General features: G+C 40.1%; 2 protein-coding genes across 2 annotated transcripts in view; one reads left to right on the forward strand and one right to left on the reverse strand.

Moving 5' to 3' along the window:
- The window catches only part of kif26ba (kinesin family member 26Ba), a 212,748-nt gene that overhangs the window by 68,878 nt on the left and 116,512 nt on the right, over positions 1 to 27,358 (reverse strand).
- The window catches only part of LOC125900842 (uncharacterized), a gene marked incomplete at its 3' end in the record, with an annotated part of 29,813 nt that extends 2,455 nt beyond the window's left edge, over positions 1 to 27,358 (forward strand). The window contains 10 exon segments of the mRNA XM_049596103.1: positions 110 to 223; positions 8,625 to 8,763; positions 11,038 to 11,230; positions 11,453 to 11,512; positions 11,759 to 11,833; positions 19,821 to 19,880; positions 24,234 to 24,308; positions 24,704 to 24,806; positions 26,494 to 26,546; positions 26,665 to 27,358. Coding sequence (XP_049452060.1) covers positions 115 to 223; positions 8,625 to 8,763; positions 11,038 to 11,230; positions 11,453 to 11,512; positions 11,759 to 11,833; positions 19,821 to 19,880; positions 24,234 to 24,308; positions 24,704 to 24,806; positions 26,494 to 26,546; positions 26,665 to 27,060 — 1,263 coding nt within the window. The 5' untranslated portion in view covers positions 110 to 114.

Below are 27,358 nucleotides of genomic sequence, written 5' to 3' on the forward strand. Positions count from 1 at the left end.
TGATGTGATTTGGTATGAAATATAGCTTAACTTAACAGTTTCAGTGTTTAAAGGACAGCCATGTGACATGACATTTATTAAAGCTTGTAATGTCTGGGCATTATTACAGCAAAGATGACTGAGAGGAGGAGGAGAAAGACTCCTGATAAGGATGCTGTAGAGCACATTATTCGTGGAGAAGACAAACCCTTCCTAGAAGGAAGATTTATTAACACATTTAAAGGTAAGTTTTTCATCCAGTATACCATTGTTTGTTTCTATTAGTGTAGTCACCTTACAGTTGTAGTTAAAGATACTCTGTTATGTATTTGTTAATGAAAGTGTTAAATAGCTCTATATTCTGACAGTGATCACAGTGAGCCCATTTACATGCACACTAATAAACTGATCATTATCTGATTTCTGGAGTTAACTGAATACTCAAGTCGTAAACAGCATAATGCAGTATGTTTTATCAGATAACAGGCATTATCAGATTATGAAAAATCAGACACTCTTTGATTTTTGCCCAATAATCCATTTATTCAGTGCATGTATACCGTTTAACCTCATCCTACCGACATATTTTATATACATGGACTACCGACTGGGGTCCTGGGGACCCCAAGAATAAACTACTTTAAGAAACAACTATCATAGCAAATTGTTAACTTGTTTCTTCTCAAAACTTTACTAGTGATGTAGTACATGTCATCTGAGGGGAAAAAAACAAAGATTATTATTATTTTAGGAAAGTTAGTTAATTTGCATTTGGTTTCTTTAAACCATTAATGTCCACAATGGAATTTTATAATTTCCTTTACAGCACATAAAGTACTAACTAAACTGAGTACAAGTCCATTGAAATTTTTCAAATTGGTCAAAGAATGAGGCTACAGTGCAAGTTTTTAACACTGTGCAGAGCTTATAGACATATTATATTGTATTCCTGTGGGCTAAAATGAGTGACTAGTGACTAAATACAGTATGATACAGAAATGTCTGTATCTCAAAATCTACATTAGTTATATCAAATGCTTGGTACCAATGGATTCAGAACAACTACATTTTCAACAACATTTGCTTTGATCCTGGCTAAATCTGATATTTAGCATGTTAAATGAATGTCAAACTTATTTTAGTGTTTTTTTTTTCATCAAGTCAGCTTTGTCTACCAATTAAGGCATGGTAAATATGTGAAATCAAAAATTTTGATTTTGTCATGTGTAGCCACATGTCTTGACAGTTTCCACAGCAAATTTTGTTTTCACCTTTAACAGAAAACATTCTGTAGGGCCTTTTCTTAACATACTAAATATAATTAAATATAGTCATAGTTGTTAACAGGTTAAAAAAAAGTCTAAATTAGGACTCATGGCAACCATGAACTCAGTAAATAGTTCCATCTATTAGAAGTACATTGGCAGAATTACAGTACAGGCCAAAAGTTTGGACACACCTTCTCATTCAATGCGTTTTCTTTATTTTCATGACTATTTACATTGTAGATTCTCACTGAAGGCATCAAAACTATGAATGAACACATGTGGAGTTATGTACTTAAGAAAAAAAGGTGAAATAACTGAAAACATGTTTTATATTCTAGTTTCTTCAAAATAGCCACCCTTTGCTCTGATTACTGCTTTGCACACTCTTGGCATTCTCTCCATGAGCTTCAAGAGGTAGTCACCTGAAATGGTTTTCCAACAGTCTTGAAGGAGTTCCCAGAGGTGTTTAGCACTTGTTGGCCCCTTTGCCTTCACTCTGCGGTCCAGCTCACCCCAAACCATCTCGATTGGGTTCAGGTCCGGTGACTGTGGAGGCCAGGTCATCTGCCGCAGCACTCCATCACTCTCCTTCTTGGTCAAATAGCCCTTACACAGCCTGGAGGTGTGTTTGGGGTCATTGTCCTGTTGAAAAATAAATGATCGCCCAACTAAACGCAAACCGGATGGGATGGCATGTCGCTGCAGGATGCTGTGGTAGCCATGCTGGTTCAGTGTGCCTTCAATTTTGAATAAATCCCCAACAGTGTCACCAGCAAAACACCCCCACACCATCACCCCTCCTCCTCCATGCTTCACAGTGGGAACCAGGCATGTGGAATCCATCCGTTCACCTTTTCTGCGTCTCACAAAGACACGGCGGTTGGAACCAAAGATCTCAAATTTGGACTCATCAGACCAAAGCACAGATTTCCACCGGTCTAATGTCCATTCCTTGTGTTTCTTGGCCCAAACAAATCTCTTCTGCTTGTTGCCTCTCCTTAGCAGTGGTTTCCTAGCAGCTATTTGACCATGAAGGCCTGATTCGTGCAGTCTCCTCTTAACAGTTGTTCTAGAGATGGGTCTGCTGCTAGAACTCTGTGTGGCATTTATCTGGTCTCTGATCTGAGCTGCTGTTAACTTGTGATTTCTGAGGCTGGTGACTCGGATGAACTTATCCTCAGAAGCAGAGGTGACTCTTGGTCTTCCTTTCCTGGGTCGGTCCTCATGTGTGCCAGTTTCGTTGTAGCGCTTGATGGTTTTTGCGACTCCACTTGGGGACACATTTAAAGTTTTTGCAATTTTCCGGACTGACTGACCTTCATTTCTTAAAGTAATGATGGCCACTCGTTTTACTTTAGTTAGCTGATTGGTTCTTGCCATAATATGAGTTTTAACAGTTGTCCAATAGGGCTGTCGGCTGTGTATTAACCTGACTTCTGCACAACACAACTGATGGTCCCAACCCCATTGATAAAGCAAGAAATTCCACTAATTAACCCTGATAAGGCACACCTGTGAAATGGAAACCATTTCAGGTGACTACCTCTTGAAGCTCATGGAGAGAATGCCAAGAGTGTGCAAAGCAGTAATCAGAGCAAAAGGTGGCTGTTTTGAAGAAACTAGAATATAAAACATGTTTTCAGTTATTTCACCTTTTTTTGTTAAGTACATAACTCCACATGTGTTCATTCATAGTTTTGATGCCTTCAGTGAGAATCTACAATGTAAATAGTCATGAAAATAAAGAAAACGCATTGAATGAGAAGGTGTGTCCAAACTTTTGGCCTGTACTGTACGCGCTTTTGACTGGGGTCCCCTGGGACCCCAATACACAAGTATTTTTAAAAATCACTAATCAAAACAGAAACAGTAAACAATCATGACATCATTAGGAACAAATTGACTGACAAAGTGAGATATGACAAAAAGTATACCTCTGGGGAGGGTTAATCTGGTTTCTCTTGTTTTATAAATCTGTGCATAAGCAAAATGCAAAAGCGTATGTAGATAAAACGAGAAGAACGCGAGCAGAAGCAATTAGTTGAAATTTTTCTATGCGATATGCAGTGTCATCGTATCATTAAAGAATAGACAACTAAGTGTTTTGCTAGTTAAGATAGTTTTAGTGATTAAAAATAGATCAACAATATATTTGCAAGGATAAAGTACCAGGCAGACGTCGTTTCGATGGTTACCATGCGTAGAGAGCCTAGCGGAGCTGTCATGAACAGCACAGTGAGTCCCCACACTGATATACTGTAAGTTATACGCGGAAGGTAGCATCTACGTTCATGCAACTATGCCCGGCACAAGCAGAATGTTTCTCCCCATCCCCTTGCCTCTTTTTTGCACATGCTCTGAAATGAACAACACACACAGACCATCATCTGCTTGTGGAAAGAAATCCAACTATTGACTAAATCATGTAAACGTTTTTTTTCTGTTAACACCATACAGAAGTACATGCAAACGTGTTGAATCAGATTATTAACATTACTAGAATATTCACAGATATCAGATTATTGTGTGCATGTAAATGGGCTCACTGATAGTGTTTGGTCTGTGACACAGATCCCTCAGTCACACTGCTTTGCAGTAAGCAGAGTTTTAGATTCTCCTTCTCCCTACTGCGTCTATCTAATCAGGTGAGAAAAAGAGTAGTGCTGCACGATTTGATAAAAATGTGCGATTGCGATTATGGTGGACAATATCGCGATTGCGATTACAATATAATTACAATAAAATGTAATGAATAAATGGTATCATGAGTCTTTTTGCTTGATTCAGTGTTTCCTTCCCTACATTATATTAGGGGGGCACTGACCTGACCTGACATACAGTACAGGCCAAAAGTTTGGACACACCTTCTCATTCAATGCGTTTTCTTTATTTTCATGACTATTTACATTGTAGATTCTCACTGAAGGCATCAAAACTATGAATGAACACATGTGGAGTTATGTACTTAACAAAAAAGGTGAAATAACTGAAAACATGTTTTATATTCTAGTTTCTTCAAAATAGCCACCCTTTGCTCTGATTACTGCTTTGCACACTCTTGGCATTCTCTCCATGAGCTTCAAGAGGTAGTCACCTGAAATGGTTTTCCAACAGTCTTGAAGGAGTTCCCAGAGGTGTTTAGCACTTGTTGGCCCCTTTGCCTTCACTCTGCGGTCCAGCTCACCCCAAACCATCTCGATTGGGTTCAGGTCCGGTGACTGTGGAGGCCAGGTCATCTGCCGCAGCACTCCATCACTCTCCTTCTTGGTCAAATAGCCCTTACACAGCCTGGAGGTGTGTTTGGGGTCATTGTCCTGTTGAAAAATAAATGATCGCCCAACTAAACGCAAACCGGATGGGATGGCATGTTGCTGCAGGATGCTGTGGTAGCCATGCTGGTTCAGTGTGCCTTCAATTTTGAATAAATCCCCAACAGTGTCACCAGCAAAACACCCCCACACCATCACACCTCCTCCTCCATGCTTCACAGTGGGAACCAGGCATGTGGAATCCATCCGCTCACCTTTTCTGCGCCTCACAAAGACACGGCGGTTGGAACCAAAGATCTCAAATTTGGACTCATCAGACCAAAGCACAGATTTCCACTGGTCTAATGTCCATTCCTTGTGTTTCTTGGCCCAAACAAATCTCTTCTGCTTGTTGCCTCTCCTTAGCAGTGGTTTCCTAGCAGCTATTTGACCATGAAGGCCTGATTCGCGCAGTCTCCTCTTAACAGTTGTTCTAGAGATGGGTCTGCTGCTAGAACTCTGTGTGGCATTCATCTGGTCTCTGATCTGAGCTGCTGTTAACTTGCCATTTCTGAGGCTGGTGACTCGGATGAACTTATCCTCAGAAGCAGAGGTGACTCTTGGTCTTCCTTTCCTGGGTCGGTCCTCATGTGTGCCAGTTTCGTTGTAGCGCTTGATGGTTTTTGCGACTCCACTTGGGGACACATTTAAAGTTTTTGCAATTTTCCGGACTGACTGACCTTCATTTCTTAAAGTAATGATGGCCACTCGTTTTTCTTTAGTTAGCTGATTGGTTCTTGCCATAATATGAGTTTTAACAGTTGTCCAATAGGGCTGTCGGCTGTGTATTAACCTGACTTCTGCACAACACAGCTGATGGTCCCAACCCCATTGATAAAGCAAGAAATTCCACTAATTAACCCTGATAAGGCACACCTGTGAAGTGGAAACCATTTCAGGTGACTACCTCTTGAAGCTCATGGAGAGAATGCCAAGAGTGTGCAAAGCAGTAATCAGAGCAAAGGGTGGCTATTTTGAAGAAACTAGAATATAAAACATGTTTTCAGTTATTCACCTTTTTTTGTTAAGTACATAACTCCACATGTGTTCATTCATAGTTTTGATGCCTTCAGTGAGAATCTACAATGTAAATAGTCATGAAAATAAAGAAAACGCATTGAATGAGAAGGTGTGTCCAAACTTTTGGCCTGTACTGTAGTTATTGTTATGGACAGACAGTGTGTCAATGACCATCAACAGACTGAGCACAGTCAAACATGCTGCTCACACAGCAGCGCAGCACGGCACTGTACACACAGTGGAGCGAGCCTGTGTTATGCGTTCAGGCGTTGTCACGTAAATGACAAATTCCAGCACGCCATAGCACAACACAGCAGCATGTCAAGTGGGCGAACCCGATCAAAATTGCTCAATATTTCATTTGTTATGAAGTCCATGATTTCCTGTGACACTTACAGATGTTTGCTTAACTGTGCTTGGATGTTGTTTTATGAGGCTCTGGCAGCTTTCAGTTGTCTCTTTGTCTTTAACGTTACACGGCTCGGCTTTCTCTCGCATGCTTTTTCCTCCTTTTCCCTGTGCTGTCTCGAGTGTTGATATAGATTGGTCATGTTGCCGCGGGATGTGGCGATTTTAACTTTTAAACTTTTACACAGCATGTCTTTCAGGTACGGCGACGTTGGACAGAAAGACGTGCTGTGTAAAAATTTAAAAGTTAAAGTCGCCACGTCCCGTCTCGAGTGCTGATATAGATTGGTCGTGTTGCCGCGGGATGTGGCGATTTTAACTTTTAAACTTTTACACAGCATGTCTTTCAGGTACGGCGACGTTGGACAGAAAGACGTGCTGTGTAAAAATTTAAAAGTTAAAGTCGCCACGTCCTGTCTCGAGTGGCGACTTTAACTTTTACACTTACACAGCACGTCTGTTCAACGTCGCCATACCTGAATCCAAAGTTTCGCCATGTAACAGACATTTTTTTTGCCACCAACTCAGGCTGTTCATGGTCGAGCTCATGCTCTTCTTCAGCGTCTGTGTTGGTCACTGCTGCACGCCGGCTGCACACGCCAGGATAGCTTGTGGGCGTGATGTCAATAAACTCCACACACTACAGGAGAGGCAGTCACGTTCACAGGCACACACGTTAACATTTATTTAGCCTACATTAAATTGCAAATCGCAGCCTTTTATGCGGTTATGTAATCGCACAGCCTGACATCGCGATTGCGATTAGATCAATCGTGCACCATTATAAGAGAGCGGGCAAAATTATAGAAAGTTATCCCAAACCATCAAACCGCTTACAGCTGCTTTAACTAATCCTTTAAATCATCTTCAAGTTAAAAAGTGTCATGTTACTATTAATTAACACATTAACATGCAAGTGTAGAGTTTATTATAGATAGGATTCAATGTTGATTGTGCAAATAAAAAATGTTCACCAGATGTACTGCTTGTAATATACAGTATCTCACATAAGTGAGTACACCCTCTCATTTTGAAAATGTTTCATTATATCTTGTCATGGGACAACACTATAGAAATGACACTGTGATATAACTTAAAGTAGTCAGTGTACAGCTTGTATAGTAGTATAGATTTACCTTCCTCTGAAAATTACTCAAAACACAGCCATCAACATCTAAACAGCTGGCAACATAAGTGAGTACACCCCACAGTGAACATGTCCAAATTGTGCCTAAAGTGTCAATATTTTGTGTGCCAACCATTATTATCTAGCACTGCCTTAACCCTTTTGGGCATGGGTCAGCTGTCTTGGTGCTCTTCACCAAGGTGCCACACATGCTGAAAGAGCACCAAGACAGCTGTCCCTTGCCTACAGTCAAGTATAGTGGTGGCAGCATCATGGTTTGGGGCTGCATGAGTGCTGCCGGCTCTGAAGAGCTCGGTTCATTTAGGGAAACCTGAATTCCAAGCAGAGCATGATCGTCCCTCTTCAGAAACTGAGCTGCAATGCAGTTTTCCAACTTGATAATGACCCAAAACACACCTAGTAGATGACAACTGCCTTGCTGAGGAAGCTGAAGGTGAAGGTGATGGACTGGCCAAGTATGTATCCAGCTCTAAACTCACCTGTGCACCTGTGGGCCATCCTCAAGCTGAAGGTGGGGTAGCGCAAAGTGTCTTCACATCCATCTGCTCCATGATGTCATCATGGAGGAGTGGGAGAGGATTCCTGAAGCAACCTGTGAGCTCTGGTGAACTCAAGGCCCAAAAGGGTTAAGGCAGTGCTAGATAATAATGGTTGGCACACAAAATATTGACACTTTAGGCACAATTTGGACATGTTCACTGTGGGGTGTACTCACTTCACGTTGCCAGCTGTTTAGATGTTGATGGCTGTGTTCTGAGTAATTTTCAGAGGAAGGTAAATCTATGCTACTATACAAGCTGTACACTGACTACTTTAAGTTATATCAAAGTGTCATTTCTAGTGTCTAGTGTTGTTCCATGAAAAGATATAATGAAACATTTGCAAAATGGGAGGGGTGTACTCACTTATGTGAGATACTGTATGTGGGCACCCCATCCAGATAAAACCCACATTTATTTAATAATGTAAACCAATTTGTTACCTACATGCCATATACCCATACATTGTCTTTACCCTCTTAAAATAAGATTTGCTTTCATTGTATGGCTTATATGAACTGATTGTAATTCTAAGTCTTTTCATTTTTTCATTTTATTCTGGATTGTAGTCATTAACATTTTGTTTTATTATTTATATTATTGATGGCCAAATGAAGCCTAATGAAGCATGTTCTTTATTTTCTGAGCCTACTAGTTGGCACTCATTGCTTAAAGAAAGAGGCTCAAAGAATGGCAATTCAGTGTGCTTTCAACCTTTTGATGAACAAAAGCGCCATCTAGTGGGCTCAGAAAATGCTTCACGAGGCTTCATTTGGCCATCACTAATTTTTATTAACAGCACTTACTAACTCTGTTTTTTTTTAAGGCGCTTATAAATTGTTGTTGTCGGTCTTCCTCTCTGTCTTAATGTCTCTTTGAAAAGAAGCCATAAATGAGGTTGGTGGTCTTAGAAGTAGCAGCTTATGTTAATGTTTTCTTTCTTTCTTTTCTTCAGGGAGAGGTGTGTTTACACAGGAATACATCGAACCAAAAAGTTTTGTGGCGGAGTACAGGGGAGTTTTGTCCCTGAGTGTAGGAGCAGATGACAAAAGCAAATATATATTCGATTTCATGTGGAATGGGAAGCGCTACTGGTAAGTTTGCTGCTTGTTCATTTACTCATATGTATTTTTTTTTTTTCAAAGTGTTACTCCTCTTATTTGAAGTTGTAGTTTTATTTGTGGGTACATTTAAAAACAAATGCTGGACCAAAGTGCTTTACAGAGAGATTGAAATTGTAGGACTATTTGATTGATGGGTTGGCATCTGGTTGTCAGTGTTTCTAAAAAAATAAAAATAAAAATTGGCACTGGACAGCGTGACCAGTTGGTTTTCAATTTACCGGACAAATGTTTGAAATTACGGTCAAATATTATCTGAATTTATTGAGCCTAAAAATAATTGATATGCAATTGATAGGCATGTCAGTATATAATCTTTTTTATTGAAAAGTCAGTAATTTCAAATAAAATGAGTCCTGTCAATTAACTCAGTGCGTAACTTGAATAAATAAATAAATATTGCAGAAGCCTGCACTCTTCTAACATGAACATAAAGAAACTGAAGGCCTATACATACAGATAAAACAATTTGCAAACAAATAAACACATCTAGACTGGCTCATACCATTTAAATACACAGCATGCTGCCAATTTGAAATCAAATCATGTCCGTTCGCTATATGCGATTGAAATATAATGGAATAAAAACTCTTTGAAAACAAACAGGGAAAATCCCTTAATCTATTTCTGGCTCATGACAATTTACTTTTTACGCATTTTTGCAGCAGTTTAGTCTGCAGCTGCTGATTTAAAAGAAAATGTGCCGAGTGTCTCTTCACAACTTGCAATATGCATTTAATGCAATCTTTGCAACAACTTATATAATCTTTGATTATATAGAGAGATTATTTTGTTGTAACTGAATTTTCTATCCATACAGAGGAGGCATACTTTATATCAGAATCCTGCACGGGTCCAATTTTCAAGATCCGCCCCGCCCCGACCCGGGGACGTACAAAACCGCACCCGAACCGCAAACCCGCGCATCAGGCCAATTAGTACTGCAACCCGGTCCGACCCGTTGAAACACGACCCGCAGCCCAACCCATAACCCGGATTTAAAGTAATCATTTTGGATCATATTGACTGAATATTGAACAGCATATCGCCACAGTTAAGGTGCCAGTAAGTAAACAACGACCTGAATGAAGCAGCTCTCACAATAAAAACATGACTTCAGCTCCATCATCAACCCTCTGTGTTCTTCTCCCATACGAGTGTAAAAGCACTTGTTTGTTACGTTTAACGCTTTTAAACTTTTAATCTATGTAAAGGAACTTTACATGTGTAATAATAGACTTACTTTCTGTCCAGAGCGACGTTCAGCAGTTACGAGCCGTCACGTGTTTTTAGAATCCATCGAGGAGAGAAGTAATGTAAAGTGATAGTTGTACGTTTTATCCACTTACTACTCAAATACCTAAATAATTATTTACTGTTTTGGAAGCGGCGCTTGTTAGACGGTGGCAGCCATGTGTCGTCCAATCACAAATTGTGTTATTAGATGGTGAAACGCGTGTAAACAGCTGAACCAATGACTGTTGCGAAATAGCGGAAGCGATCCTCAGAGAGTAAATAATGACCGAGATATCTGTAGTTTACTGAACTAACTAACAAGATTAGTTTTTAGCTCAATTATTATTTTTTTATATTAATTTTGATGTGTTTATCTAAAACCCGCGATCCGACCTGCATATTATTTTTTCCACCCAGATCCGAACCCGGGAAAACATTTTTTAAAAAAAACATGCGCAAATCAGCGGGTACCTGACCCAGTGCAGGACTCTGCTTTATATATAGTTAAAGTTATAAGGCATCTTTGAGTATCATTTAAGTATGTCGAGGCGAAGCCGAAAAATAGTGTTCCATTTCTAAAATAAAAAATGTGAACACAAATCTGTGTTAAATGTTTGTCAGGTACAAATGCTCTTGTAATGTGGTCCTTTGGGCAGAATGTCCTAGGATAACCAAGCGACCAAACTCACCAACCCCCCCACCCCACCGCGAAAAGCAAAAAAAAACTATGGGAAACACTGACAAATGAGAGGGTGTTAAATCATATGATGAAGTAACCAACTGTTTTGGAAGAGAAAATGACTAAGACTGCAGCTGTCTAACAAAAGGGCTTTTGTTGCACAATATGCTAGTGAGAAAAGTGTAATAGTATACGTATGTGTTTTAAAAAAGTTTGTGTTTTACATGAAAGCCAAGGCTGGGCTGAAGGTCTTTTTTCTCTCATGACAATTTAAGAATTTAACCCCAAGCAAAGTTTAAAGTTTTTTTTTTTCTGGTCTATTTGTCTCACAGCATAGATGCTTCAAAAGAGGATGGAACACTGGGACGACTAGTGAATGATGATCACATACAGCCCAACTGTAAAGTCAAAAGAATAATGGTCCAAGGAAAGCCACACTTGTGTCTTTTTGCTGTCAAGGAAATCTTTCCAGGCGAGGAGAACACATATAACTATGGCGATTCCTCTTGGCCATGGCGCTCAATGGTGAGATATGGTCTCATGTTCTGTTAATGACAGTGTTAACTATAATTTATTTTATACAACAGTTATTTTTGAGTAATTTGATTGGTCAAGAGTGGGGCTGGGTGGTACCTTTTGAGGTGAATATGAACATAATTATCGCCTGTCTTTCTTTCTTAAAGACCACTAAGTGATAGTGCTGCCAGTCAAGTGATTAAACAGTACATTTCCTCTTTACAATTTCAGGCACCCGGTGAAGAACAGTCTCACCCGAAGTTGAGAGGAAGTGAGCCAGGCTCAGAAAAGGCAAGTTGTAGTTTGTGCCATCATAGTTAGTTTGCTTTATGTGTCACCTTCAATACAGTAGAATTGGTTTTGGTCTTTAGAATTTTATAGTACAAGTTCATTATTCCGGTCTTCCTTCTTCCCTGCTGACTATTAACTGACATTTCTGCCATACTCATGGCCAGTGTTGTAACACAGTGTTTGCAGAATGAAAATGAATTATTTTAGCTTAAAATAAACTCACATTTGTGCCTGTCATTGACTCAGTCACAGGAGGTGTGCAGCGGTCGTGATTTGATGACAGAGGTCAGGGCAGCTCCGTCAACATTAAAGGATGACATTGTAAGTTGACAGTATTCTTGTAATATCATGATTTTACTTCTAGACATAATACTGTTTTGTTTGATCTTATGACTGTGCTCAGAAGTCTTCACACTTTTGAATGTTGTACACTACATGTACCTGCCACAGCACAGGACTGTCAGGACAAAGTGTCCTGTAAGGACAGTAGGAATTGGGTGTGTGTGTGTGGTTATGTCAGAATGTACTTAAGAGGACATTTTCCTAATCCGGCGTTCATGTATTGGGTTTGTGGTGGGGGTGTGTATTAGGCCTTCATGCATTTCTTTATATAATGGGTGTCAGAAGTTGGTGATGTATGTTCAGGGTTTCCATGGTCATATTAAACCTGAAAAAGCTGAAGAATATCAAATGATATTCTAGACCAGGAAAGTCCTGAAGGTATTGAGGTCTTATGTCAGGGTTCCCACGGTCATGGAAAACCTGGAAAAGTCCTGGAATTTTGTTGTCTGCAGTGTAATTAATTAGGCTATCTTACTGTAATCATTGGCACATGAGCTCCTATTTCCTGAAACTTCCTCCAGGACCTCTAACATCTTCTCAGGTCATGGAAATTATATTATGGGTCCTTGAAAAGTCATGGAAAGGTTTTGAAATTTTGTCTGTGAAAATGTGGGAACCCTGTTATTTGAAAGTTATTGGAATTTTGTTGTGTATAATGACATTGTTACAGTAATCTTTCATCTTTTGAGGTGAATATGAACATAATTATCGCCTGTCTTTCTTTCTTAAAGACCACTAAGTGATAGTGCTGCCAGTCAAGTGATTAAACAGTACATTTCCTCTTTACAATTTCAGGCACCGGTGAAGAACAATCTCACCCGAAGTTGAGAGGAAGTGAGCCAGGCTCAGAAAAGGCAAGTTGTAGTTTGTGCCATCATAGTTAGTTTGCTTTATGTGTCACCTTCAATACAGTAGAATTGGTTTTGGTCTTTAGAATTTTATAGTACAAGCTCATTATTCCGGTCTTCCTTCTTCCCTGCTGACTATTAACTGACATTTCTGCCATACTCATGGCCAGTGTTGTAACACAGTGTTTGCAGAATGAAAATGAATTATTTTAGCTTAAAATAAACTCACATTTGTGCCTGTCATTGACTCAGTCACAGGAGGTGTGCAGCGGTCGTGATTTGATGACAGAGGTCAGCAGCTCCGTCAACATTAAAGGATGACATTGTAAGTTGACAGTATTCTTGTAATATCATGATTTTACTTCTAGACATAATACTGTTTTGTTTGATCTTATGACTGTGCTCAGAAGTCTTCACACTTTTGAATGTTGTACACTACATGTACCTGCCACAGCACAGGACTGTCAGGACAAAGTGTCCTGAAAGGACAGTAGGAATTGGGTGTGTGTGTGTGTGTGGTTATGTCAGAATGTACTTAAGAGGACATTTTCCTAATCAGGCATTCATGTATTGGGTTTGTGGTGGGGTGTGTATCAGGCCTTCATGCATTTCTTTATATAATGGGTGTCAGAAGTTGGTGATGTATGTTCAGGGTTTCCATGGTCATATTAAACCTGAAAAAGTTGAAGAACATCAAATGATATTCTAGACCAGGAAAGTCCTGAAGGTATTGAGGTCTTATGTCAGGGTTCCCACGGTCATGGAAAACCTGGAAAAGTCCTGGAATTTTGTTGTCTGCAGTGTAATTAATTAGGCTATCTTACTGTAATCATTGGCACACGAGCTCCCTATTTCCTGAAACTTCCTCCAGGACCTCTTAAATCTTCTCCAGGTCATGGAAATTATATTATGGGTCCTTGAAAAGTCATGGAAAGGTTTTGAAATTGTGTCTGTGAAAATGTGTGGGAACCCTGTTATTTGAAAGTAATGGAATTTTTGTTGTGTATAATGACATTGTTACAGTAATCTTTCATCTTTTGAGGTGAATATGAACATAATTATCGCCTGTCTTTCTTTCTTAAAGACCACTAAGTGATAGTGCTGCCAGTCAAGTGATTAAACAGTACATTTCCTCTTTACAATTTCAGGCACCCGGTGAAGAACAATCTCACCCGGTTGAGAGAAAGTGAGCCAGGCTCAGAAAAGGCAAGTTGTAGTTTGTGCCATCATAGTTAGTTTGCTTTATGTGTCACCTTCAATACAGTAGAATTGGTCTTTAGAATTTTATAGTACAAGTTCATTATTCCGGTCTTCCTTCTTCCCTGCTGACTATTAACTGACATTTCTGCCATACTCATGGCCAGTGTTGTAACACAGTGTTTGCAGAATGAAAATGAATTATTTTAGCTTAAAATAAACTCACATTTGTGCCTGTCATTGACTCAGTCACAGGAGGTGTGCAGCGGTCGTGATTTGATGACAGAGGTCAGGGCAGCTCCGTCAACATTAAAGGATGACATTGTAAGTTGACAGTATTCTTGTAATATCATGATTTTACTTCTAGACATAATACTGTTTTGTTTGATCTTATGACTGTGCTCAGAAGTCTTCACACTTTTGAATGTTGTACACTACATGTACCTGCCACAGCACAGGACTGTCAGGACAAAGTGTCCTGTAAGGACAGTAGGAATTGGGTGTGTGTGTGTGTTATGTCAGAATGTACTTAAGAGGACATTTTCCTAATCAGGCGTTCATGTATTGGGTTTGTGGTGGGGGTGTATCAGGCCTTCATGCATTTCTTTATATAATGGGTGTCAGAAGTTGGTGATGTATGTTCAGGGTTTCATGGTCATATTAAACCTGAAAAGTAGAAGAATATCAAATGATATTCTACAGTCCCTGACAAAAGTCTTGTCGCTTATCCAAGTTGTAGGAACAACAAATAATAACTTGACTTGTAGTTGATCAATTGGAATCAGAAATAGCTTATATGAAAGGCAAAGGCCTCTAGATTATGCTTATTATACCAAAATAAAGTTGTGTGCCATTCACTGAGTTCTATCATTTAATTAGGACAGAAAGGTCAGATCTTGCTTGGACAAAAGTCTTGTCGCATACAAAAATAATGTACTGTAGAAATGATACTTTCTGTTGAATACACAAACATGCTCCAATAACATCAGAACATAAAGTCATGGTGCCTTGGGAAAAAGAATTAATATTGTGTATGACTCCCATGAGCTTGGAGGACTGCATCCATACGTCTTGGCAATGGCTCAAATAACTTATTGATGAAGTCATCTGGAATGGCAAAGAAAGCAGTCTTGCAGGACTCCCAGAGTTCATCAAGATTCTTTGGTTTCATCTTCCAAGCCTCCTCCTTCATCTTACCCCAGACATGCTCAATAATGTTCATGTCTGGTGATTGGGCTGGCCAATCCTGGAGCACCTTGACCTTCTTCACTTTCAGGAACTTTGATGTGGAGGCTGAAGTATGAGAAGGAGCACCATCCTGCTGAAGAATTTGCCTCTCTTGTGGTTTGGAATGCAATGGGCAGCGAGAACCTCTTGATACTTCAGGCTGTTGATGTTGCCATCCACTCTGCAGATCTCTTGCACACCCCATACTGGATGTAACCTAAACCATGATTTTTCCTCCACCAAACTTGACTGCTTTCTGGGTGAATCTTGGGTCCATGCAGGTTCCAACAGGTCTTCTGCAGTATTTGTGGCAATTGGGATGCAGTTCAATGGATGATTCATCAGAAAAATCAACCTTCTGCCACTTTTCCACTGTCCATCCTTTTTGCAAGCTGTGGGCCTTGGCAAATGCAACACGATTCTTTTGTTGTCTTCTGTTTAATGCTGGTTTGTGAGCAGTAATTCGGCCATGGAGACCATTGCGTGAGAGAATTCGACAAACTGTTCTGGTAGATACAGGGGTTTCTGGTGACCAGTTCTGATGTAGCTCTGCTGCAGTTGAAAAAGGGCTGGCCCTGGACTGCCGAAGCAACAAACGGTCCTCTCTAACAGTTGTGTTACAGGGTCTGCCTGACCTGGGCTTGTCATGAACGTCACCAGATTTCTTCAAATCTTTTTTATCCTCTCCACTTGACGTTTGGATACACTGAAGATGTCTGCCACCTCAGCAGCAGACTTGGTCTTCAGGCTCTTGATGATCAGCACTTTGGTCTGTGGTTGAATCTTTGGCATGTTGTCAGCGGTCAGGTTGCACTTCACATGAAGGTCTGGTGTGCTGGGGTTCTTTTTAGACACACCAGGGAATGTGTTAATTACAGTATTTGTCACAGGTGGAGCTCTAATCTGTGATTGGTTGAATCGTTTAAAGACACGACAAGACTTTTGTCCAAGCAAAATCTGGCCTTTCTGTCCTAATTAAATGATAAAACTCAATGAATGACACTCAACTTTATTTTGGTATAATAAGCATAATCTAAAGGTCTTTGCCTTTCATATAAGCTATTTCTGAACCCAATTGATCAACTACAAGTCAGGTTATTATTTGTTGTTCCTACAACTAGGATAAGCGACAAGACTTTTGTCAGGGACTGTAGACCAGGAAAGTCCTGAAAGTATTGAGGTCTTATGTCAGGGTTCCTCTTTACGGTCATGGAAAACCTGGAAAAGTCATGGAATTTTGTTGTTGAGAGAAAGTGAGCCAGGCTCAGAAAAGGCAAGTTGTAGTTTGTGCCATCATAGTTAGTTTGCTTTATGTGTCACCTTCAATACAGTAGAATTGGTTTTGGTCTTTAGAATTTTATAGTACAAGTTCATTATTCCGGTCTTCCTTCTTCCCTGCTGACTATTAACTGACATTTCTGCCATACTCATGGCCAGTGTTGTAACACAGTGTTTGCAGAATGAAAATGAATTATTTTAGCTTAAAATAAACTCACATTTGTGCCTGTCATTGACTCAGTCACAGGAGGTGTGCAGCGGTCGTGATTTGATGACAGAGGTCAGGGCAGCTCCGTCAACATTAAAGGATGATATTGTAAGTTGACAGTATTCTTGTAATATCATGATTTTACTTCTAGACATAATACTGTTTTGTTTGATCTTATGACTGTGCTCAGAAGTCTTCACACTTTTGAATGTTGTACACTACATGTACCTGCCACAGCACAGGACTGTCAGGACAAAGTGTCCTGAAGGTACAGTAGGAATTGGGTGTGTGTGTGTGGTTATGTCAGAATGTACTTAAGAGGACATTTTCCTAATCAGGCATTCATGTATTGGGTTTGTGGTGGGGTGTGTATCAGGCCTTCATGCATTTCTTTATATAATGGGTGTCAGAAGTTGGTGATGTATGTTCAGGGTTTCCATGGTCATATTAAACCTGAAAAGTTGAAGAACATCAAATGATATTCTAGACCAGGAAAGTCCTGAAGGTATTGAGGTCTTATGTCAGGGTTCCCACGGTCATGGAAAACCTGGAAAAGTCCTGGAATTTTGTTGTCTGCAGTGTAATTAATTAGGCTATCTTACTGTAATCATTGGCACACGAGCTCCCTATTTCCTGAAACTTCCTCCAGGACCTCTTAAATCTTCTCCAGGTCATGGAAATTATATTATGGGTCCTTGAAAAGTCATGGAAAGTTTTGAAATTGTGTCTGTGAAAATGTGTGGGAACCCTGTTATTTGAAAGTAATGGAATTTTTGTTGTGTATAATGACATTGTTACAGTAATCTTTCATCTTTTGAGGTGAATATGAACATAATTATCCTGTCTTTCTTTCTTAAAGACCACTAAGTGATAGTGCTGCCAGTCAAGTGATTAAACAGTACATTTCCTCTTTACAATTTCAGGCACCCGGTGAAGAACAATCTCACCCAAGTTGAGAGGAAGTGAGCCAGGCTCAGAAAAGGCAAGTTGTAGTTTGTGCCATCATAGTTAGTTTGCTTTATGTGTCACCTTCAATACAGTAGAATTGGTTTTGGTCTTTAGAATTTTATAGTACAAGCTCATTATTCCGGTCTTCCTTCTTCCCTGCTGACTATTAACTGACATTTCTGCCATACTCATGGCCAGTGTTGTAACACAGTGTTTGCAGAATGAAAATGAATTATTTTAGCTTAAAATAAACTCACATTTGTGCCTGTCATTGACTCAGTCACAGGAGGTGTGCAGCGGTCGTGATTTGATGACAGAGGTCAGGGCAGCTCCGTCAACATTAAAGGATGACATTGTAAGTTGACAGTATTCTTGTAATATCATGATTTTACTTCTAGACATAATACTGTTTTGTTTGATCTATGACTGTGCTCAGAAGTCTTCACACTTTTGAATGTTGTACACTACATGTACCTGCCACAGCACAGGACTGTCAGGACAAAGTGTCCTGTAAGGACAGTAGGAATTGGGTGTGTGTGTGGTTATGTCAGAATGTACTTAAGAGGACATTTTCCTAATCAGGCATTCATGTATTGGGTTTGTGGTGGGGTGTGTATTAGGCCTTCATGCATTTCTTTATATAATGGGTGTCAGAAGTTGGTGATGTATGTTCAGGGTTTCCATGGTCATATTAAACCTGAAAAAGCTGAAGAATATCAAATGATATTCTAGACCAGGAAAGTCCTGAAGGTATTGAGGTCTTATACCAGGGTTCCCACGGTCATGGAAAACCTGGAAAAGTCCTGGAATTTTGTTGTCTGCAGTGTAATTAATTAGGCTATCTTACTGTAATCATTGGCACACGAGCTCCCTATTTCCTGAAACTTCCTCCAGGACCTCTAAAATCTTCTCCAGGTCATGGAAATTATATTATGGGTCCTTGAAAAGTCATGGAAAGGTTTTGAAATTGTGTCTGTGAAAATGTGAGGAACCCTGTTATTTGAAAGTAATGGAATTTTGTTGTGTATAATGACATTGTTACAGTAATCTTTCATCTTTTGAGGTGAATATGAACATAATTATCGCCTGTCTTTCTTTCTTAAAGACCACTAAGTGATAGTGCTGCCAGTCAAGTGATTAAACAGTACATTTCCTCTTTACAATTTCAGGCACCCGGTGAAGAACAATCTCACCCGATGTTGTTGAGAGAAAGTGAGCCAGGCTCAGAAAAGGCAAGTTGTAGTTTGTGCCATCATAGTTAGTTTGCTTTATGTGTCACCTTCAATACAGTAGAATTGGTTTTGGTCTTTAGAATTTTATAGTACAAGTTCATTATTCCGGTCTTCCTTCTTCCCTGCTGACTATTAACTGACATTTCTGCCATACTCATGGCCAGTGTTGTAACACAGTGTTTGCAGAATGAAAATGAATTATTTTAGCTTAAAATAAACTCACATTTGTGCCTGTCATTGACTCAGTCACAGGAGGTGTGCAGCGGTCGTGATTTGATGACAGAGGTCAGGGCAGCTCCGTCAACATTAAAGGATGATATTGTAAGTTGACAGTATTCTTGTAATATCATGATTTTACTTCTAGACATAATACTGTTTTGTTTGATCTTATGACTGTGCTCAGAAGTCTTCACACTTTTGAATGTTGTACACTACATGTACCTGCCACAGCACAGGACTGTCAGGACAAAGTGTCCTGAAAGGACAGTAGGAATTGGGTGTGTGTGTGTGGTTATGTCAGAATGTACTTAAGAGGACATTTTCCTAATCAGGCATTCATGTATTGGGTTTGTGGTGGGGGTGTGTATCAGGCCTTCATGCATTTCTTTATATAATGGGTGTCAAAAGTTGGTGATGTATGTTCAGGGTTTCCATGGTCATATTAAACCTGAAAAAGTTGAAGAACATCAAATGATATTCTACAGTCCTTGACAAAAGTCTTGTCGCTTATCAAGTTGTAGGAACAACAAATAATAACTTGACTTGTAGTTGATCAATTGGAAACAGAAATAGCTTATATGAAAGGCAAAGAGCCTCTAGATTATGCTTATTATACCAAAATAAAGTTGTGTGCCATTCACTGAGTTCTATCATTTAATTAGGACAGAAAGGTCAGATCTTGCTTGGACAAAAGTCTTGTCGCATACAAAAATAATGTACTGTATTTGAAATGATACTTTCTGTTGAATACACAAACATGCTCCAATAGTCAAGTGATTAAACAGTACATTTCCTCTTTACAATTTCAGGCACCCGGTGAAGAACAATCTCACCCGAAGTTGAGAGGAAGTGAGCCAGGCTCAGAAAAGGCAAGTTGTAGTTTGTGCCATCATAGTTAGTTTGCTTTATGTGTCACCTTCAATACAGTAGAATTGGTTTTGGTCTTTAGAATTTTATAGTACAAGCTCATTATTCCGGTCTTCCTTCTTCCCTGCTGACTATTAACTGACATTTCTGCCATACTCATGGCCAGTGTTGTAACACAGTGTTTGCAGAATGAAAATGAATTATTTTAGCTTAAAATAAACTCACATTTGTGCCTGTCATTGACTCAGTCACAGGAGGTGTGCAGCGGTCGTGATTTGATGACAGAGGTCAGGCAGCTCCACAACATTAAAGGATGACATTGTAAGTTGACAGTATTCTTGTAATATCATGATTTTACTTCTAGACATAATACTGTTTTGTTTGATCTTATGACTGTGCTCAGAAGTCTTCACACTTTTGAATGTTGTACACTACATGTACCTGCCACAGCACAGGACTGTCAACAAAGTGTCCTGTAAGGACAGTAGGAATTGGGTGTGTGTGTGTGGTTATGTCAGAATGTACTTAAGAGGACATTTTCCTAATCAGGCGTTCATCATTGGTTTGTGGTGGGTGTGTATTAGGCCTTCATGCATTTCTTTATATAATGGGTGTCAGAAGTTGGTGATGTACAGTACAGGCCAAAAGTTTGGACACACCTTCTCATTCAATGCGTTATCTTTATTTTCATGACTATTTACATTGTAGATTCTCACTGAAGGCATCAAAACTATGAATGAACACATGTGGAGTTATGTACTTAACAAAAAAAGGTGAAATAACTGAAAACATGTTTTATATTCTAGTTTCTTCAAAATAGCCACCCTTTGCTCTGATTACTGCTTTGCACACTTTTGGCATTCTCTCCATGAGCTTCAAGAGGTAGTCACCTGAAATGGTTTCCACTTCACAGGTGTGCCTTATCAGGGTTAATTAGTGGAATTTCTTGCTTTATCAATGGGGTTGGGACCATCAGTTGTGTTGTGCAGAAGTCAGGTTAATACACAGCCGACAGCCCTATTGGACAACTGTTAAAATTCATATTATGGCAAGAACCAATCAGCTAACTAAAGAAAAACGAGTGGCCATCATTACTTTAAGAAATGAAGGTCAGTCAGTCTGGAAAATTGCAAAACTTTAAATGTGTCCCCAAGTGAGTCGCAAAACCATCAAGCGCTGCTGCAAAAACTGGCACACTGAGGACCGACCCAGGAAAGGAAGACCAAGAGTCACCTCTGCTTCTGAGGATAAGTTCATCCGAGTCACCAGCCTCAGAAATGGCAAGTTAACAGCAGCTCAGATCAGAGACCAGATGAATGCCACACAGAGTTCTAGCAGCAGACCCATCTCTAGAACAACTGTTAAGAGGAGACTGCTAATCAGGCCTTCATGGTCAAATAGCTGCTAGGAAACCACTGCTAAGAGAGAGGCAACAAGCAGAAGAGATTTGTTTGGGCCAAGAAACACAAGGAATGGACATTAGACCAGTGGAAATCTGTGCTTTGGTCTGATGAGTCCAAATTTGAGATCTTTGGTTCCAAGCAAAATCGTGTCTTTGTGAGAATAGAAAAGGTGAACGGATGGATTCCACATGCCTGGTTCCCAGTGTGAAGCATGGAGGAGGAGGTGTGATGGTGTGGGGGTGTTTTGCTGGTGACACTGTTGGGGATTTATTCAAAATTGAAGGCACACTGAACCAGCATGGCCACCACAGCATCCTGCAGCGACATGCCATCCCATCCGGTTTGCTAGTTGGACGATCATTTATTTTTCAACAGGACAATGACCCCAAACACACCTCCAGGCTGTGTAAGGGCTATTTGACCAAGAAGGAGAGTGATGGAGTGCTGCGGCAGATGACCTGGCCTCCACAGTCACTGGACCTGAACCCACTCGAGATGGTTTGGGGTGAGCTGGACCGCAGAGTGAAGGCAAAGGGGCCAACAAGTGCTAAACACCTCTGGGAACTCCTTCAAGACTGTTGGAAAACCATTTCAGGTGACTACCTCTTGAAGCTCATGGAGAGAATGCCAAGAGTGTGCAAAGCAGTAATCAGAGCAAAGGGTGGCTATTTTGAAGAAACTAGAATATAAAACATGTTTTCAGTTATTTCACCTTTTTTTGTTAAGTACATAACTCCACATGTGTTCATTCATAGTTTTGATGCCTTCAGTGAGAATCTACAATGTAAATAGTCATGAAAATAAAGAAAACGCATTGAAGGAGAAGGTGTGTCCAAACTTTTGGCCCGTGACTGTATGTTCAGGGTTTCCATGGTCATATTAAACCTGAAAAGTTGAAGAATATCAAATGATATTCTACAGTCCCTGACAAAAGTCTTGCTTATCCAAGTTGTAGGAACAACAAATAATAACTTGACTTGTAGTTGATCAATTGGAATCAGAAATAGCTTATATGAAAGGCAAAGGCCTCTAGATTATGCTTATTATACCAAAATAAAGTTGTGTGCCATTCACTGAGTTCTATCATTTAATTAGGACAGAAAGGTCAGATCTTGCTTGGACAAAAGTCTTGTCGCATACAAAAATAATGTACTGTAGAAATGATACTTTCTGTTGAATACACAAACATGCTCCAATAACATCAGAACATAAAGTCATGGTGCCTTGGGAAAAAGAATTAATATCGTGTATGACTCCCATGAGCTTGGAGGACTGCATCCATACGTCTTGGCAATGGCTCAAATAACTTATTGATGAAGTCATCTGGAATGGCAAAGAAAGCAGTCTTGCAGGACTCCCAGAGTTCATCAAGATTCTTTGGTTTCATCTTCCAAGCCTCCTCCTTCATCTTACCCCAGACATGCTCAATAATGTTCATGTCTGGTGATTGGGCTGGCCAATCCTGGAGCACCTTGACCTTCTTCACTTTCAGGAACTTTGATGTGGAGGCTGAAGTATGAGAAGGAGCACCATCCTGCTGAAGAATTTGCCCTCTTGTGGTTTGGAATGCAATGGGCGAGAACCTCTTGATACTTCAGGCTGTTGATGTTGCCATCCACTCTGCAGATCTCTTGCACACCACCATACTGGATGTAACCCTAAACCATGATTTTTCCTCCACCAAACTTGACTGCTTTCTGGGTGAATCTTGGGTCCATGCAGGTTCCAACAGGTCTTCTGCAGTTTTTGTGGCAATTGGGATGCAGTTCAATGGATGATTCATCAGAAAATCAACCTTCTGCCACTTTTCCACTGTCCATCCTTTCTGCAAGCTGTGGGCCTTGGCAAATGCAACACGATTCTTTTGTTGTCTTCTGTTTAATGCTGGTTTGTGAGCAGTAATTCGCCATGGAGACCATTGCGTGAGAGAATTCGGACAAACTGTTCTGGTAGATACAGGGTTTCTGGTGACCAGTTCTGATGTAGCTCTGCTGCAGTTGAAAAAGGGCTGGCCCTGGACTGCCAAAGCAACAAACGGTCCTCTCTAACAGTTGTGTTACAGGGTCTGCCTGACCTGGGCTTGTCATGAACGTCACCAGTTTCTTCAAATCTTTTTTTTATCCTCTCCACTTGACGTTTGGATACACTGAAGATGTCTGCCACCTCAGCAGCAGACTTGGTCTTCAGGCTCTTGATGATCAGCACTTTGGTCTGTGGTTGAATCTTTGGCATGTTGTCAGCGGTCAGGTTGCACTTCACATGAAGGTCTGGTGTGCTGGGGTTCTTTTAGACACACCAGGAATGTGTTAATTACAGTATTTGTCACAGGTGGAGCTCTAATCTGTGATTGGTTGAATCGTTAAAGACACGACAAGACTTTTGTCCAAGCAAAATCTGACCTTTCTGTCCTAATTAAATGATAAAACTCAATGAATGACACTCAACTTTATTTTGGTATAATAAGCATAATCTAAAGGTCTTTGCCTTTCATATAAGCTATTTCTGAACCCAATTGATCAACTACAAGTCAGGTTATTATTTGTTGTTCCTACAACTAGGATAAGCGACAAGACTTTTGTCAGGGACTGTAGACCAGGAAAGTCCTGAAAGTATTGAGGTCTTATGTCAGGGTTCCCACGGTCATGGAAAACCTGGAAAAGTCATGGAATTTTGTTGTTGAGAGAAAGTGAGCCAGGCTCAGAAAAGGCAAGTTGTAGTTTGTGCCATCATAGTTAGTTTGCTTTATGTGTCACCTTCAATACAGTAGAATTGGTTTTGGTCTTTAGAATTTTATAGTACAAGTTCATTATTCCGGTCTTCCTTCTTCCCTGCTGACTATTAACTGACATTTCTGCCATACTCATGGCCAGTGTTGTAACACAGTGTTTGCAGAATGAAAATGAATTATTTTAGCTTAAAATAAACTCACATTTGTGCCTGTCATTGACTCAGTCACAGGAGGTGTGCAGCGGTCGTGATTTGATGACAGAGGTCAGGGCAGCTCCGTCAACATTAAAGGATGACATTGTAAGTTGACAGTATTCTTGTAATATCATGATTTTACTTCTAGACATAATACTGTTTTGTTTGATCTTATGACTGTGCTCAGAAGTCTTCACACTTTTGAATGTTGTACACTACATGTACCTGCCACAGCACAGGACTGTCAGGACAAAGTGTCCTGTAAGGACAGTAGGAATTGGGTGTGTGTGTGTGGTTATGTCAGAATGTACTTAAGAGGACATTTTCCTAATCAGGCGTTCATGGTTTGTAGTGGGGGTGTGTATTAGGCCTTCATGCATTTCTTTATATAATGGGTGTCAGAAGTTGGTACTGCTCAGAAGTCTTCAGAAGTGTTTTTACCCTATGTTAAGGGTTTCCAACACTGATCATTACTGATATATACCTTATTGGTTCCTCAGTGCCACCATAGTGTTACCTGCTCACTTGTCAGCTGTTTGGACCATTGTGAAGATTGCACAGGACCTGTCTCCAGTCTAAAATGGCTTGGTCTCACATGCAAATGTTCGTATTCATGTCACTCAAACAGTTTTTGTTGTTGTCTTTAGTGTAGCGCTGCACGATATGAGGAGAATCTGCAATGTACTGTAACACTGTTCAGTATTGCGATGACAATAAGGTTGTATATAAGCTCTACAGTTCCTATGTCGTTCTCTTTAATAGGTATACTGCTAGACCCCAACAATCGAATAGTCCATGCCCACTGAATAATGAAATAAATGATTTCAAACGTGTTTTTATTAAACTCCAACTCCATTTGACATGAATTCTCCTGTAAATCAGCATCATATCAGTTTGACCTGTCGCCTCAGCTACACAGGCTAAATAAACAGTGCTTGACTATAAGGTTCATATTTTATACAAGACAACAGCTTTCATTAAAGATCAGTCAGATACAGTCAGGGCTTCACATCTGATGTTAAGAATCCTCACATCCCACTGACCACAAGTCTTTGTGTTGCTAAATACTTCAATAATTAAACCGTCCAATATTAATATACAGTAGACTCTGTATAGTTTATGATGAATATATTCAGTCTCTGAAAACTAAACTTCACCATCAGTCACACAACATGTTTCTGTTCACAGAATAAACCTTCAGATCAGACAAATACAATCTTAATCTCTAAAATTCATCAAAAATTAAAAGTTTATCTAAAACGTCATCTTGTTGAGTTGACATCTGAACCAGTCAGCTGTTAGATCAGGTGAGAGCCAGGCGGTGCAGTCGGTGGAGAGCAACTGCAGCGCCTGGCTCTAAAAACTGCGGCCGCCGAGGACTTTTGTAATACATCAGAGCAAGTCGGGATGAAGTTGGACACAAAACTAACCGGCATGCATTGTGCGCCGATCGCCGGTGATCGAATCTGCACAGGCCTGGCTCATCTCGAACGAACCTAGTGTTTGGGTGCACACCTAGCTAAAAGCAAAGGTACTGTGGTGTCTGAACACCATGACAAAACACCAATCATACAAATCAAATGAGGGAGTTGGATTTATTCATTTATTTCATTTGTGTTGATTGTGTCGTTGGTCTTAAATTTCATTTCAAGTGGCATTAAAAAAGTCTTAAAAAGTCTTAAATTTAACTTGCCTTAAGCTCTAGGAACCCTGTAAAGTATCTTAGCCCTTAAGAGAGCTCCTAAAGTGAAACAGTGTTAGGAGCAGGGAGGAGGAGGCTTCAGAGTTTCACAGAGGAGAAAATGGCAGAAATACAAAGAGGAAGGAGAAATATCCTCCAAATGTCCTCAGCATTATCGACTTGCGACAGTGCACGTCCATAAAACGTCTCCTGAATCCAAAATAATTCCAAGTAGCAAAAGTACTGTGCTTGTTCACAACAACTTCTTCATATTTTCCTTGCTCCTCTCTCCTTCCTACTTGTTCACCTCCAGCAAATGACACATGACCTGACAGGGTAGCTGAGGCTTCATCTAATTAGCCAAACGGTGTCTAGGGCTTCCCAAATGCTCACATGCTGAGTGTAAATGCATGGCACGAGTATTAACACTGATTTTTCATTCATCGCAGTTCAGGCGGTCTTTACGATGCGTTTATCTTGCATGTTCATATCGCGATGACGATGAAAATGCGATTTATCGTGCAGCCCTACTTTAGTGCAGTTTTTATGTTAAATTAAAACAAAAGCATTAGCACAACTTGCTAACTTTTCATTTCAATGTGCTTTTAGTGTGTTCAAGATCCTGGCACAAATCCTGCTTTTTCAAGAAGAATCAGTCGCTGGTATGTTCATTTTCCTTGGTTCCATTTTAAATTTGATTTTAAAGTGTTCTTGGTGTCGGATTGTGACTTACACAGTAGTAGATTTTTGGGGTTAATATAAGCTCTTTTTTCTGCATAGGATGTTATACCCGATGAGATTGTTTCTGACTCTGCAAGTAGTGATGGCTGTTCCTCTGGTGATCTCTACATAGCTGACACTGCACCAAGGTCTGATGGATCCAACTCTGATGAAGATGTTGTAACTGACACTGAACTATTTAGTGATAGTGAGGATCTAAACCTACCACATCGCAAGAGTGGACCAGTTGACTCACTTTCTTCCCAGGAAAGGACAAAGACAGTCCTGCAACCTATATCCTGCATGGAACAGGAGGACAGGATGCTTCCAACTCTGGCAGAGTTGGCATTGATGATGACTTCATACCTGATAGTGAACCCTGTTCTGATGTTGATGATCCTACTACAAGTAATACCCAGACTCTTCCAAGAAGTACAACAGAGTCTTTTCTACTGAGACTGCAGCAGCACCACAAGTCTCTTCTTGCACATCAAAAAATTACTGCTATGTTTGCAAAACACCTCAGTCTAAAATATCTCGTCACCTTAAAAAGCATGAGAAAGTAGAGCCTGATATTGCTGAAGCATTCTCATTCCCTAAGAACTCAAAAGAGAGAAAGAGGTTACTTGAGAAGTTGCGGAACAAAGGTAATTATGAACATAATCAAGAAGTAATGCGTAAACATGATGGACAATTGAAACTGAAAAGAAGACCAGGACCATCAAAAATCTCGGTGAATGCCAAAACGCATGTG

The sequence above is a fragment of the Epinephelus fuscoguttatus genome, linkage group LG2 (genome assembly GCF_011397635.1).
Source record: "Epinephelus fuscoguttatus linkage group LG2, E.fuscoguttatus.final_Chr_v1".
Classification (NCBI taxonomy): Eukaryota; Metazoa; Chordata; class Actinopteri; order Perciformes; family Serranidae; genus Epinephelus; species Epinephelus fuscoguttatus.